Here is a 16,135-nt window from a genome sequence, read left to right as displayed (position 1 = left end):
CATGACACCTTGGGATATTGAAAACCCTGAAGTAGCTGTTGCTGGCATTTGGCATGTTTGCAGTGGATTCAAACTCGATATGGTTGTCAATGCAGGGGCTGTTCATTAAGTTAAAGGCAATAGATTGACTGAGTGTGAATGCGAGAAGGGTTCTGAGACTTTGGAATAAACAATTGTTGTGGAAGAGAGAGGTGAAAGACCAGATGGGTTTATGGATTTTGACGAGACTGCCACAGTATGTGTGTCTGTATGTCCCTTTGGAATATATTTTCAGTGTGCACAGCAGACCAGTGTTAGTTTGTCAAGAAGTGCTGCTCATCCCAGTAGCGTACCTTGGGCCCTGATACAAGCAAGAAAACTGGGCCTCTCATCCTCTGGTTTTGTTATTAGGGTGAAGTGGACCCTTCAGAACTCTGAGCCTCATTGCCACTGCACCTGCTGCACTATTGATAACTTCCCCGTTGGCTCATCCAATCATATTTTGGAGTTGACTGAGACCTGAAAGAATCGTGTTCACCGAGTATGACTATCTAATATGCCAGAACATGGATTGTGAATGTGATGCATGATTCTACTGGTAGGCAGTGGAGGTCATAAAAATTATTGTGGATGCCTTCTGGGCATTCTCCATAATGTGCTGTTGTAATCAGAACAGGCACTCTTCTCTATACACATGGTTTTCAGTGGCCCTCACAAGTAAAAGTACATTACCACATTCGGATAGAGTGGGAAATGTTGCACCCAACCTGTGCCATCCAATCTGTGTACCCAGTCATTGTACCCCAAATGTTGAGTAGTCAAGCAGCAACATTCAATCATGTACATGATTTTCTTTTAAATGACAACAAAACGACGTGAAATAATTTAACATTTTATGTACACTTTTACATACACTTTGAGTCAACTTCGTGATTGCAGCAAGAGTTACGAAATTTGTTACAAAAGAGACTGTTATGGGACTGTTGAACTTTATTGCATCTCCATTCCGAAGGTGGGCCTTGGTGGGGGCAGAAGCACGTTTAGAAGCACTTGCGGTGGACAATGGAGGGTCCTGCCTCGTCGTACTCCTGCTTGGTGATCCACATCTGTTGGAAGGTGGACAGGGAAGCCAGGATGGAGCCACCGATCCAGACAGAGTACTTGCGCTCAGGGGGAGCAATGATCTGTGAAAGAAACCCGGCAAACCGTAAGGACAACTCAAAACTAAAGCAGCGGTACACTGGCAAAGCTCTGCTTCCAGACAATCATCATCTCAATCTCTACCACCGTGCTTAAAAAGGCAAAGGCAGGAAAACGGATGAAAAGGTCTTGTTCAAATGAAATAACATAACACATAAACTCTGGGGTGGTAAACGTACACAGATATTCGCACCTTGACTTCTTACTTCATAACCAGGGTCTGACTAGGACAACAACATAGACTCGGTGTCCAAAATAAAAGCTGCCCTCTTAGCAAATAGATAGCTAAAAAAGTGTAAATTACAAAAAAGGAACCAGGGGTGGACAATATTTTACGGGGTCCAAAGTATGCGTCCAATCAACTTATAAACAACTTGATACTTAGTTCCCCAGGCTAGAAAGAGGTGAGAGAACAAACACGGAGTGTATGGAGCTAAGGGAGCATGTCAGTCAGTCAGGGAACAAGGTGTTCCCTTGTTGGAACTAGGGGACCTCACACACCCAGACGGGAGCCTAGGTGTCATGCTTCATCATCGGTCTCCTGCTCCTCGTCAGACTGGCGCTGCAATGTCTGACGGGCGCCGTAGGCGCTCTTTGATGGAGATCTTTTGTTCCAGCCAGTTTTTGCGTGAGGGTGAGGGGTCTGGTGTAAGTGTAGTCGTGAGTGAAAAGGTGAGGTTTAAAAGAAGGTAAGTCAGTCCACAATGAACTTTATTTGGGGTGGCTGACTCCCTAGTTTAAAAGGGTGGGAGGGGAGAAAGGGACTGTTTAGGCTACAGTGAACTTACTCAACCCTCTAAAAAGGTCGACATGTTTCATGCCAATGTGGCAATTCTTCAGGACCTCAGGTGGGTACTACACAGTGAAAAATGAAAAATAAATAAAGTATCTAAATACAACCTCAATGGGTCAATCAGGAAGCAAGCCAGCAGGTCTTGCTCTGGAGGGGAACCCTAGGAACAACCCTAAAGGGCCCCGCAGTCTGTTCACGTGGGGCAGTTCAAGTGGTAAAGTACCTGAGACGAAGAGCTGCCAGGGCGCCAGTTTTTCACGCAAAAACTGGCTGGAACAAAAGATCTCCATCAAAGAGCGCCTACGGCGCCCGTCAGACATTGCAGCGCCAGTCTGACGAGGAGCAGGAGACCGATGATGAAGCATGACACCTAGGCTCCCGTCTGGGTGTGTGAGGTCCCCTAGTTCCAACAAGGGAACACCTTGTTCCCTGACTGACTGACACGCTCCCTTAGCTCCATACACTCCGTGTTTGTTCTCTCACCTCTTTCTAGCCTGGGGAACTAAGTATCAAGTTGTTTATAAGCTAAAAAAGTGTCCCATGTTTCCAAACTGGGGTCATTTTGAGCTTCCAAAGACACAATGAATACGTGTTTTGCCTGGGAGGGGAGACTGCATCGATGGTAGCTTCCCTCGGGTAATGTTTGTTTAAATAACAGTAAAAAGCGGCCAATAAGGCCGGTTTGTAGGCCAAGACAGGCCTACAACAGCCACACCACATCCTGGCCTGTCAGACCAGCCCATCAGGTACTGCCTGATTGCCCTGTGCGCCAGTACTACCATGTTATAGCATTAAATAGACTGATATTTGGGTCGTGAAAAGGAAGAAAGTTCGAGCCCCCTTTAAAATATGTAGTAGGGCAATAGGCGTTCATTTGAATTTAGAAAAATGCTACAATTCATAAAACACGGAGACTTCTAGGTACAGAATCATGAATGTCTTTTCTAAACCTGGCGCGCTGGTAGGGGTATTGGACCCAGAGGGAAGGACACTTGTATCTGGTTTTCTTGTTCTAATGAGAAATAATTGGTCGAATCAAAAGCATCACTTAAGTACAATTATGGTGTATTTTCATATAGCCTCATTATATATGTGCATTTATTTTGCTTTACTTTGTACACTATAATCTGGGCCACTGGAATTAAGGGATTGTGCAGCCGCTGCGATTTTTGCAGAATTATAGATTTGCCGCATTTCAACATAATCCATCATCTTCCACATAATCTGCAGATTTTAACATAAAAAACCTTTGGTTTCTACCTCGAACGGTTCAAACGTTACTAAAAATGTGGTGACGGGTGTTGCAGCTCAGTGGAAGGCCCTCTGTAAAACTGGACTGGTCACATTTCTGTTGCGTATTGCTACATTTGGGTGTTAAACTGGTACTAAAGAGGTGTAACCAATGCCCAGGCGGCGTTAATAAGTGCAGAAATGCCAAAATAAAGATATATTCCTGTTATAAAATGTGCTGCGTTATGCAGCATAATTTGACTTTTCTTGCTGCATAATTTACTCAACCCTGCTGCATAATTCGGCCCGCTCCTTCCGCGTTATTGCAGAGGCCCGGACTATAATGTACAGTACCAGAGGTCTCAAGTTCCCACATGCCTGGTATGCTTATTTGAACAAATTCTGTCTTTTCTTTCCATCCTGGTGCTCATAATTTTGCAGTCCCCATTATAAAACCCAAGTTTTTACTATTTGAAATAGCCATAAAGCAGCGACTAGGTATGCTTTTCACCTCTGATGATGAAAGCCCTGAGATCTGTGATCTATCCTTAGATTTCGACATAACTACTGCTTAACCTGTCCACACCTGTCTTAATTATAGAACCTATGGCTTTCTCTATGTACTGGTATTGGTTCTTCAGTGAGGCAGTCTCACAAAGGCCTCCAGTCTTAAGCCTACCTTGATCTTCATGGTGCTGGGTGCCAGGGCAGTGATCTCCTTCTGCATCCGGTCAGCAATACCGGGGTACATGGTGGTGCCTCCGGACATGACGTTGTTGGCGTACAGGTCCTTCCTGATGTCGATGTCGCACTTCATGATGCTGTTGTAGGTTGTCTCATGGATGCCGGCGGACTCCATACCTGGCAGGGGGACACAGGACAAGTCAACGCATAGCCTTGGGAAGCGACTGAAAGGGTTTGAGGGAGAGTGTCTCAAAGATGTACACATGTATCTGCGGCTACTCATGAATTACCAATGAAGGAGGGCTGGAAGAGGGTTTCGGGGCAGCGGAAACGCTCGTTGCCAATGGTGATGACCTGCCCGTCAGGCAGCTCATAGCTCTTCTCCAGGGAGGAGGAGGAAGCAGCGGTCGCCATCTCATTCTCAAAGTCCAGAGCCACATAGCACAGCTTCTCCTTGATGTCACGGACAATCTCACGCTCAGCTGAATGAGAGAGAACGAACCAAGGATCAGAGGACGATACATGATAGACAGAAACCATACGTCATAAACTGCATCGATCTATCCCTAGTCACTCGGAATCCTTAATCTGGAAGTCACGGGCTGCACTTCCTGTCACCCCAGCGGGCTCCAGCACCTCACACGACATTTGGGAATACGCAAGAGAGATATTTAGCAGCGCAGAGGAGATATATTGTTCTTCATTGCGAATGCCGTTGGAATTACTGATTTTTGGAAAGAGAAATTGTAACGTGTTTACAAATAGGAACATAAAATGTGACTATAAGAGTGTCTCTCCTAAGTAAGAAAAGGCATGCTATGGTAAAGCTTTCATCACAGGCATTTTTCTTTACACAGAAAAATATCTTTTAAATGATTGCTCGCCTATAGCTTAGTTGATTGCACTATGCTGCTCAGCCTGTATAGAAATGCATGGCTGTAGGGCGAGGAGAGGGAGGGCCGCAGGTCAGCTGAATGCAGGCGGCCTTCGGTCTAAACTCCTACCTGTGGTGACAAAGGAGTAGCCACGCTCCGTTAGGATCTTCATCAGGTAATCAGTCAGGTCACGGCCAGCCAGGTCCAGGCGCATGATGGCGTGGGGGAGGGCGTAGCCTTCATAGATTGGGACATTGTGAGTGACACCATCTCCGGAGTCCAGCACAATACCTGTAACGAGACCACTCGACAGTCAGTACTCCGCCTCGGAATCCAACATCACCACTTCCTCCTGTGTCATATTACTTCTAGATGGCAACGCATTTAAGCCATATTTATCAATGTATACCAACACATCACAACAGGAGATAAGATGGATCTCTATTCGTGTTATAGTTAAGCAAAATAAAAACTTGAGGCACCTCATTTTCTAAGAAAATGCAAATTCCTGCGTTTCCCACAGATTGAAACTGTTGCATAAAGTTTGGATATTTTAAAAATGTCACGCACATTTAGAGCATTTGAGAAACTTTCTGTCAGAGAAGTATCAGAAAGGAAGGAGTAATGACCGGCACCAAGAGACGACACCACCACATTTGCTTTCACCATTTGCTTTCACTTTAGGCAAGGAACACTGTTGCCCTTAACTGAGGCACTGATTTAGGGACATATTTGCAATAAGTTAGCACCACCACAGCGTACATTTTTTTTTACACAATGGCAGTGCAAACAGTGCTCCACACTGCTCCACATTTACAAACTGACGCATTGAGCCCATTGCGTCAGTTTGTACAAGCCTGCGCCACATTATACCTGCACCAGGTATAATGTATGCAGGGAAGGCGTTCCCACGTTAAAAGGCACGTACAACTTTTCACTGCGTCACTTTACGATTTGACTGTATCAAAATCTCTATGCCTTCTCAAACAAGGCAAAAGGATTGACACAGGGCTTTTAACATAGGACTCACCTCTGTGTTCTGACGCATTGCTGGAGTTGCATCAGTCTTACGACCAACTCCAGTATTGCATCACTTTAGCGCCAAAGATTACGTTAGAATTTATTACACATACGTGATTCCTTGCGCCATTAACCACTCTATTGTATCAATGTAGATCCATCAGTTCTTGTAAATATGCCCCCTGAGGTCAGCATTTTCTATCTCCTTACCTTGCAATTATAAATTATGTGCTTCTTTTTTGATAATGAATGTTAATGTTATTAATATAGTTTCAAAATATTAGGCAGTAGATGGTTAGCGATTCTATTTTTACAGATGATAGCTAGTAGATAACTACATTGGAAACATGAATTAATGAATTTCTTTAATAACATAACTTTTTACGCATTTGACAACTTGTTAGTTATAATGCATATTTATCATACATTACTATATACATGTTTATTACCTTGCTGTGTGTATCACATGCCCATTTTGTATGTCTAGTGATGAACACATCTGCTGCTATTCATATGGGAAATTGAGAGATGTGTGTATTAGGGTCTAATCAGATGGACAGGACCATGTGGAGCAAAGTAGGTCGCAAAGTGAGTGATTCCACAGAAAATATTGTGCAAGAACCACGTAAATTTTATGACAACGAGATTATTTGATTTCCTAATATGAGAGTTTGCGAACACACTTAGGGGCACATGCATCAAGCATTTTACTAGTCACAAACAGGCCAATTCCCAGAATCTGACCATTTGCGTCCGGTAAAATGCCTTTTCAGATGCATCAAATGCATTGCATTTGCAAAATAGGTAATCGCAATTTATTGCGATTTCCTAAATTGCAAATGCATTTAGGGAATCACAAATTGCGATTCCCTATTTGAGATGCATCAAGCCTATCCTAAATGCGACTTTGAATTTAGGAAACGCTAAGTACCATCAACTTCAAGTTGATGGTAATTTGCAAAATGTTTGAAAAATGCACAAAAGTAAATTTTTCAAAGTGACATGTGGCACACACACATGCCCTTAGGGCATGTGTGTGCGCCACATGTGCACACCTACCTTTTGGAGGGGTGCCTTGGGGTGCCTTAGGGCCCCTGGCACCCTTGAAATTGCATTCGCAATTTGCGATTACCAATTTGGTAATCACTAATTGCAAATGCATTCCCATTCATTCCAATGGGCCTATAGGTCCATAGGAATGAAAGGTGTGACATTACCTAATAGCGATTCGCACTTTCCAAATCGCAATTAGGCAATGAGGGGGAATCACAATTTATTTTGCGAATCCTATATGCATAAGGAAGTGCGATTCATAAATAGTAAATAATATTAGCAGATTTTAAAAATATATGTACATCGCTTCAACGCCTCGTCAGGAGTAGTAAGCGCTATATAAAATGCAATTACAATACAATATAGATGAGAATTTTTTTTAATTTAAAAACGTTCTGTAAATGTGAAGTAATTTGAATCTGGAGTGTAAAAACTAAGAGGGTGATTAGGATGGCGGGTGGACCTTAGTCCGCCCACCATCCTCACGGTACAGGGACCGTCCGCCAGACGTGTGGCAGTCCCGCGCCGGTAATTATTCCGCATGTGTGACATTGCGGCTGTAAGCAGCACCCGCCTCAATGACAAATTGCCATGTTGTGCATTCCCAAGCACAACGTGACAGGCACTGCGCTGTGCCTACCACCTTGTGCATGGGAATGGAGGGGGGTACTATGGGTACCCCCTAGTGCCCCCCACCCACCCCGGGGGCCAGCAAATCCCCGCCAGCCTTTCCATGGTGGCAAAGCCGCCATGGAAAGGCCTTTAAAACCCAGCATCCTAATATGGATGGCGGTGCCTGCTAGGCACTGCCACCATATTGAGGTCCAATCAGAACGATTGCCGATCGGCGGAAAAGCGGCAGGCGCACTTTGCGTCTGCCGTGATACCCCCTGCCATTATATCATGGCGGGAGTAAATCAGGTTGCGATGGCGATCCGCCTGCCATCCTAATCACCCCCTAAATTGCAATCCTAATCTTGACATTTTAGGAATAGACAAATATAGCTATCAGTAGCATAAACCATTGGTGGCCTCAATTGAAGCATTAGGATGCGCTGACAAAGTGGATGCATTAAACGAAATAAACGCAAAGCGATATGCTAGAGCATAACATGTAATTTTTCTGTTAAGAAATAAAACCACATTTTGAAAAGTTCCTGCCTTCCTATTAATATTAAAATGTTGATTTTTTTGTATTTTTTTGTTTGTGAAAGAAAATATTTAGAAAAGTGTGCATTTGTATGATGTATCTCTGTTTTTGTAGTTTTGTGTATTTTTTGAGGTTCAAAACAGAGATTGCTTAGGCTATGGTTCCTAACTTTCAATAATGAATTAATGGGGGCCCAGAGAAGTCAAAAGGTTAGGAACAGCTGCACTAAAGACTTTGAAAATGTGATCATTTAAGACCAACTGCATCGGCTGAGCAATGACGGCATCACCTGGTGATGCCATGTTGGCAGAATGCACGTTTCTTATTGGAAAATTATGTAACCATGTTTTCAGTGCATGATAACCCTGCACAACTACAGATAATAAACTTGTGATGTTTGTGCGTACTATTTCCATAAAGAGTAGTCCTGATTATAAGAAGCTAGGGAAGGAATAAGGAAGGTTTTGATAATAGGCAGCGAGGAATGGTCCTGCTAACTGGGTGTGAGAGACAAAGTGAAGCATGGTCTCGATAACAGGAAATGAAAAATGGAAGTGAGGAAATGAAGAATGCTCCTGATAACAGGAAGTGAGGAAATGAAGTGAGGAACTGCGACTGGTCCTGATAGTAAGGAGTGGTAATAGAAAGTGAAGAATGGAAGTGCAGAAGTCAGAAGTGGTTCAGATAACAGGAAGTGAGAGAGGAAGTGAAGAATGGTCTTCTTAACGTGAAATGAGAAATGTAAGTGAGGAACCTAGGAATGGCTATGTCAGGAAGTGAGGAATGGCTCTTATAGCAGGGAGTGAGAAATTGATATTAGGAATCATCCTGATGAGAAAAAGAGAGCGGAATGGTAGTCTTACCGGTGGTACGGCCAGATGCATAGAGAGAAAGTACAGCTTGAATGGCCACATACATGGCAGGGACATTAAAGGTTTCAAACATGATCTGTGTCATCTTCTCACGATTGGCTTTGGGGTTGAGTGGGGCCTCGGTGAGCAAGGTGGGGTGCTCCTCTGGGGCCACACGGAGCTCATTGTAGAAGGTGTGGTGCCAGATCTTCTCCATATCGTCCCAGTTGGTGATGATGCCGTGTTCAATGGGATACTTCAGGGTCAGGATACCCCTCTTGCTCTGAGCTTCATCCCCAACGTAGGAGTCCTTCTGCCCCATACCCACCATGACGCCCTGTGGAATACATATGCATAGAAAACAGGACCTTTAATCATCTCTACTTCCACTAACAAAACATCAAAATAAGCAGAACATGTCTTGAACTTATTGCCTGATCTAGTTCATACGACTCTAATGCTCATACTGTCTATCCAGGTGTGTAATAAGTCTCCATGTAGTAAACACAATGTAGCTTAATCAATTTGGAATGCAGCTTTCATGTGGAGAAAGCTCTTCTCTAGTACCCCCAGGAAATCCTGGGGCGATTCGTTCCTTTCACATGCCGAATGGGAGTTACCCCACTACTTGGCCAGAGTAAATCTCTGACCATTTTTAGGCTGGGAAGGAAACGAAGAAGTGTTTGGTAATGCCTGCAAACATATGTGTTTGTGCCTGGGCATTCCCAAACTTTCAAGGCAAGCCAGGCCTTGGAATGATTTATTTCCATTCCTTTAGTGGGATTTACGTATGCGGATTCCCCCACACTTATCACAGAGAAATGCACACTCGTAAATGCACATATGACTTCAGGAACCCCTTTGCGAGTTCCCTGTAGGCTTAAAAAAGTACATTTTGTAAACTAATGTTTGCGACCGAGTTTACCTTTGTGAATCGGGCCTTAAACTATGTACACGTTCCTATTTAAATGGATGGGAAATTGAGTGTAAGTTAAAATATGACAATAGTTGCGTGTATGGATGTTTTTGCATTAGGAAGTAAAGTAAATATGTGTGTGTCTGTCTTTCTGTGTTGAAATAATGTCGATAAAAGTAGAAAAGGTAAAAGTATCACTTGGCTATTGCGCATGAATAATGAAGGAAGTATTCCCTGTAAGATTTGCGTGTCATTATGTATATATAGTGAAAGAAAACAACAATTTAAGTTCTCTTCATTGTTCTATACATGTGTTTGTGTACAGAGGTGAAAGAAAAATGATATTTAGTCTCATGTTACGCCTTGCACATTAAGCAGCATATAGAAAGCCCTTTTTTTGTTGCAGATTTACATAGCACAAACTCGACCCGAAGGTGCTTCACGAGCACCAGTTACGGTTACGTTATATTGAAAATATATGTGCTTTTAAAACGTATAAATCAGCATATCTCTTCATCAGACTTCCCACATGGGACAGTGTATAGTAGCCCCTTTGCCAAGCACAGTTTTAAGTTTGGTGATAATCGATCCATGATTTCACGAATTACAATTGGATATTACATTTTGGATTTCCTTTGCAAAGCGCTATACATGGATTGTGTGTGTGCATATGTATTTGTGTGAATGTGTATGTGTGTATTTATACAAAGATATACTTACATGTATTCTATATATATAATCATGTGTGTGTGACTAGCTACATATACAGTATATGGATTATATATGTGTATAATTTCGATTAATTTAGTTGTTTAAAAACATGTCTTGTCTACAAGAGAATCGGCTCTAGCGCCTATCCTTTGCCATGTTCTGCCAATATTGGACAACTGATTGCACAGAATATTTGTATTTGCATTCAACACCATTGAGATGTTCTCATTTTGTAATCCATCGGGGGATCAATGCCCTTTTGTAAGCTATTCTGATATGAATGTCAACAGAATCACGAGGTGGCCCTATCAGTTCAAATGCATCACAATACATTACTGCTCACCCACATATACCTTGATATATACATATATGCATCATGTTGTAACCCAATGCACATATGAGTATTCGTACACACCTATATGTTTTAATCATATATAGAAATTATTGTTCAATTATCTTTATTACAGACAAATGCTGTGCATTATTCAGTTAACTTCTTTGGCTAAGCAGTTTGCGGTCCGAAAATGGCAAATCTTTTATGGAATGCTAATTTAATTAATGTAAACATAACAATTAGATTGTGTATTATGGTGCCGCACAACCACAGGGCTCTGATGACATTTACAAACTATTCAGCAATGTCTATCATTGTTATGTCACCGGAACCCAATAATGGCATTACACGGCCATCATACAATATTGATATTATGCACCGTCTGTCTATAAATCACACTCAAATGAGAGCAGGAACATGCTATGCGTAGGGCTTGTGGCTCCTTACCTGGTGACGGGGGCGTCCAACAATGGATGGGAACACTGCTCTTGGGGCGTCATCCCCAGCAAACCCAGCTTTCACAAGACCGGAGCCGTTGTCGCACACAAGTGCGGTTGTCTCTTCATCGTCACACATGATGATACCTGTCTTTCAAAGGCTGAGCCAAAAAAACACAAGAGCAAACAGATAGTGAGAAGGGTTACAACAGAGCCTGATAAGTTATCTAAGCCAGAGGAGAAACTTCCTCCTGACACATGCTATCCTTCTAACCTCGTGCCTGTGTTTAGATCAAACTCTGTCGCCCTTCCTATTTTAAAATTGGTGTCACTGTTTCTTGGAAAGGGTTGCTAAACAAACAAAACCTCAATAGAAATGTCTCTTTTATAGGTATCATCTATCCTCTCGACCACTGCAGTAAATACATTCACCTTTTCCTGTATCTATATATTAGTGGATTTCACTTCAGAATCATATCTCAGACACTAAGGGCCTCATTACGATGGCGGTCAGACAAGCGTCTGACCACTATAGTATCAGGACGGGGCCCGCCCGACATGTAGTCGATGGCTCCATCTGCCTTATTACAATGTAACTGACTTCGGCCGTAAAAATGCCTTTTTCAATTGGGGCCTGTGCTGCGGCCCAGAAAGGGCCGCAGCACCAGCCACAATTGAAAAAGGCATGTTTTCAAACATCTATACATCGTTTGTCAGGGACCATGTGGTGCCTGGCACACTGTGCATGGATGTTTGGGGGGGCACCACATGTGCCCCTCTGGGCCCATAGCAGAGGCCCACAGCGACTCTGCTCTAGGCCCCTAAAGTCATTCTGTCTGCCTTTAATTGGCAGTCGGACCACCATGTAAAGGCAGAGGGAAAATGGACATTGTAATCCCGTTGGCGGTGCCTCTGCAGGCACCGCCCTCATTGTAGGGATTACGCTAGTCAAAAGCATTGGTTGGTCTTCTGCCCGCTGGGCTGCGACCAACGGCATAATTATGTGGCAGTCAGACCACAACCATAGGTGTCGGGCAGACCACCACGGATGCCTGTCGGTGGTGATCCACCATACATGGTGATGGATCAAACCCAGATCTTTTGACTGGGTGTGAGTGTCTGATTGGTTCAGATGCTCCGTCCATCACCACCCCCTTTTGTACCATACATCATAATCGGGCACAAAATATTAAAATTTTCATCGGGAAAAGCCAACCCAACAATGACTCTGAACAAATCCTCACACTAATGTTTCAATTTATGTGAATTGGGGCTCTAAATAGTATGTTACAAGCCAACAGCAGGCATTTTTCAAAATATTCAACATTCCCAGATGCATTTCCCCTGGACTTATCAGTAACATTCAGTTAATATGCTTTGACTCCACTGGAACTTCTGAAAAGCTACTTTGTGATAGGTGAACATGTGATAGATGTCTGTGGAGCATGTCTTGTGATCATGTCTGATAAACATGACTGTTGAGCATGTGTGATTGCTCTATGTCGAGCATGCCTGATTAAAGTCTGTTAAGCATGTCTGTAGAAGATGTGTGATTGATGTCTGTTGAACAGGTCTTTTGGATGTCTACTGAACATGTCTGATGACTGTTGAGGATGTGTGACTGATGTCAGAACAAGTCTGAGGACTGACTGTTGAGCATGTGTGATCACTGTCTGTTAAACCTGTCTTATACATATCTATTGATCATATTTGATGGATCTCTGTCATACATGTGTGATCCATAACTATTGAGCATGTCTGGTTGATAACGGTTGAGCATGTGTGATTGAGACTTGTTGAGCATCTCTGATGAGTGTCCATATGTGAAGGACAAGGTCATGATTAAAATGGCACTTCCTTCAGATCATGAAATTATTCTGAGCTTTTGCTGGGAATCGTTGTGATTATTTGTGCACCTTCAGCCCCTTCCTGCCCCTTATTTTTGGGTAAAAAGACTCGATATATGCCTGGGGGTGAAGAGACGTCTTTCTGGTGTGCATAGAAGTTCAGGAACTTGGAGATTTTGTTTCTCTAATGGACATTACATAGAGATTAGCAAAGCAGAACATACGGAGTTGAAAATGAGATTATAACCTAAATATATGAGATAATAAACGAATATAGTTTTTGTGACAAAGGAGTCCCTTCATTAAAATAATACAATCGGGTGGGACTCTGCCCTGTAAAATAACTTACTTAACATGTCCATGCTTTCTTTCACTCACTTGTTCTTTGCTTTCCACGTCTAAATCCCCAATTATGCAATAAAAACGTTTCCCTACTGCCTTCCTTTCGTTAGTGAGATGGATTTTTTTTAAACGTGCAAGCACTCTAAGATTTATCAAACAACCTGATTGTTGCATGCATGTCAATAAATCAATCATTTGTAGAGCGCACTTTTCACTACAGTAGTGCTAGAGCACTATAAAAGAAATATAACAAAATAATGGTATTTAAACTGTTATGTGTGTACGTGTGATGTAAGGTGCTTTAACTCCCTGCATTGGAATGAGTAGTGTCACTACTCATTCCAATGCAGGGTGTCAGAGCAGTTTACATCACACATACACATTATACACGGACAATAAATCATATGTGTGTACATCAATATTAAGGATGTGTTACATAAGACAGTGACGGTTACAGGGTGTGGGAAGCACATGTACCTTCAAACCTCACTGTGCTATATTGGAAGCATTACAATTAATGAACTGCAAGTAACAAAAGGATCTCTGTCTTAAAAGCAGTAACCCACTTACCCATTTACATAAAATAAATATGTCATCTGTGTGTTACGAAATGTGCTTTGCAGAGACATATTAACCCTCTATGTTCTTTGATTCAAAACTAGGACTAGGCAAAACACAAATTTCTCCAGCAAATGCGTTATCCTTCAAAGTTATCTTACCATTATTATTATACCCTGAGATTTATCTACCACTCAAAGATCTATGCAGCAGGTACTTTCACCCCATAAGATTTTTTTAAAAAACAGACTTTGCAACCAAATAAGCATAACAGATTTACTGCCACATTTCACATTGTTGCCAATTTCTTTGTGGCAGGGTTTTAAACATTTTTTATAAGTTGAGGCCTAGATTTTGCGTCTGGGTTGGGTCAATATTTTGGCACAACCCCAATGCAAAATCTAATTTGTTAAATATTGTAATGTGCTCAAATGTACTCATAAAAGGCCTGCTAAACATATGTAAGGTTTTAAGATCTGTTGTCACTTCCAGTGAGTCATGGTGCCTCCTCCTGCGATGCCCCATGCGATTTCATGGGCTGTGATGTCACTACCTGTGATGTCACACATAGTGATGCCACACCCATTCTGCCTAACTTTATGAGCCCCCCCACACTAGTACTTAAGCCCTGATGAATCATCAAATGTTCCTTATGAACACTCACACACTTATGTACATACATACATATTTGTGTGCCTTTATGTATACATCTCTAGTAGCTGTCTGTGTGTGTGTGTATATATATATATATATATATATATATATATATATATATATATATATAGTATATGCACAAAATTCCTCAGATATATAGATAGATAGATGAGAGAGAGAGAGAGAGAGAGAGAGAGAGAGAGAGAGAGAGAGAGAAAGAGAGAAAGAGAGAGAGAGACAGGTGGGGCGGAGGGGCATGAAAAGTGGAGAAATAAGAAAGTTGTAAGAGAAATGGGAGAAACTGTTGAGAGAATGAGGCATCCTTTTAGCCTATCATGTATGACACATACAAGTATTGTATAAACTACGTCTGTTTACATAAATCGGAATCATCAATTATTTTGAGTAACAAATATACAATATCCAGCGCTTGAATTGGAAATATAGAAGCGCGTGCACTGGTACTCACTACACCAGAGTAATTGTTGGTTAGTGATAAGTGCCAGTACTCTCCCATCAAAAGTATTGCAGCCCTACAGAGAAGTGCAGATATTTTTCAGTCGAATTAAAGAAGTGCACATACCTTCACATTCAAAGCATTGTCATCATTTCCTTTACAAGTGCATCCTCCTCCTGATTGTCTTATCTTCCCTCATCAATATGCTCTCACGTCACCGGCTGTCAAACTACTATAGCAGTGCAACAATCATGTGTTTAAAACTCTACCGGGTATATGTGACGCAAACAAGCAACAGGTCTTCGCTTTGGCAGTTTCTTGTCAGTTGTTATATCAAGAAATAAACCCTGGTGCCTCCTACAACGCGTACCTTTTCTAACTCCCCTTCTTTTAAATAGGTAAATTATGTTTTTCCCCAGTGGCATGAACCCCAGCAAGTCTCCCAGGTCCTTGGTAACCAGCGGACATGCACTCCCCCATCAGCCCCTGCGGATCTCTCCTCCGGGGTCCCGCTGGCGCCTGGCTTACCTTAGGCGGCTGCTTTCTAGCTCCGGCTGGGCGGTGCAGGGGGCGCGTTGCTAGCTCTCCAGCTCGACCGGGCAGTGCTCCCAGAGGGTCTTTATACAGCCCGGGCGCTCCCTCCCCCGAGGCGCACCGGCAAGAATGTCTTCCCTATCTCTCCATATTAGGCCCTGGGCCGGGGGGAGCCCCAGGACTGGCCGCGGGGTGGACGGCCTTACAAGGCGCGCCTGGAGCCGGCCCAGGTGAGGCCGGACCGGCCGTATAAGGAGCGTCTGAGGGGACCCCCGCCTCCAGGCCGCTGAGGTGAGTTCCCGCGCAGACCACGAGGATCCCGCATAGAGAGGGGGGGATGAGGGGGGCGGCTGCCAGGTGAGAGAGCGGCCCAGCCCGGCCGCCGCCCCTACTCCACAGCCTCCACTTCCCGCCCTGGCAGTGTGCGGAGGTCTGAGGGGGCTGCCCGCCACGCATGCTACATGCGGAGTGATGAGGGAGCGGGCTTTACTACCGCTGGTGTGGGGGTAA

General features: G+C 43.3%; 1 protein-coding gene across 1 annotated transcript; it reads right to left on the bottom strand.

Moving 5' to 3' along the window:
* Window positions 1–858: 858 nt before the first annotated feature.
* On the bottom strand, window positions 859–15,764 carry ACTA1 (actin alpha 1, skeletal muscle). The gene is made up of 7 exons (XM_078648734.1): window positions 15,620–15,764; window positions 11,244–11,394; window positions 8,848–9,172; window positions 4,891–5,052; window positions 4,177–4,368; window positions 3,882–4,063; window positions 859–1,163 (listed from the first exon to the last, which is right to left on the bottom strand). Exons 2-7 carry the CDS (start codon window positions 11,370–11,372, stop codon window positions 1,020–1,022), a joined length of 1,134 nt encoding a protein of 377 aa, XP_078504860.1. The 5' UTR covers window positions 11,373–11,394; window positions 15,620–15,764; the 3' UTR covers window positions 859–1,019.
* Window positions 15,765–16,135: the final 371 nt, after the last annotated feature.

Source organism: Lissotriton helveticus, chromosome 6, assembly GCF_964261635.1.
Source record: "Lissotriton helveticus chromosome 6, aLisHel1.1, whole genome shotgun sequence".
Lineage (NCBI taxonomy): Eukaryota > Metazoa > Chordata > Amphibia > Caudata > Salamandridae > Lissotriton > Lissotriton helveticus.
Note: the sequence above shows the minus strand (reverse complement) of the source record. Positions and strands in the feature narration are given on the sequence as shown.

Excerpts from the sequence above, each read along its gene's own strand:
- ACTA1 (XM_078648734.1), bottom strand. The coding sequence starts at position 11,372 with ATGTGTGACGATGAAGAGACAACCGCACTTGTGTGCGACAACGGCTCC. Across the intron at positions 5,053-8,847 it reads TGCATCTGGCCGTACCACCG|GTATTGTGCTGGACTCCGGA; the intron begins GTAAGACTACCA and ends GTCTCGTTACAG. Across the intron at positions 1,164-3,881 it reads CCAGCACCATGAAGATCAAG|ATCATTGCTCCCCCTGAGCG; the intron begins GTAGGCTTAAGA and ends TTTCTTTCACAG.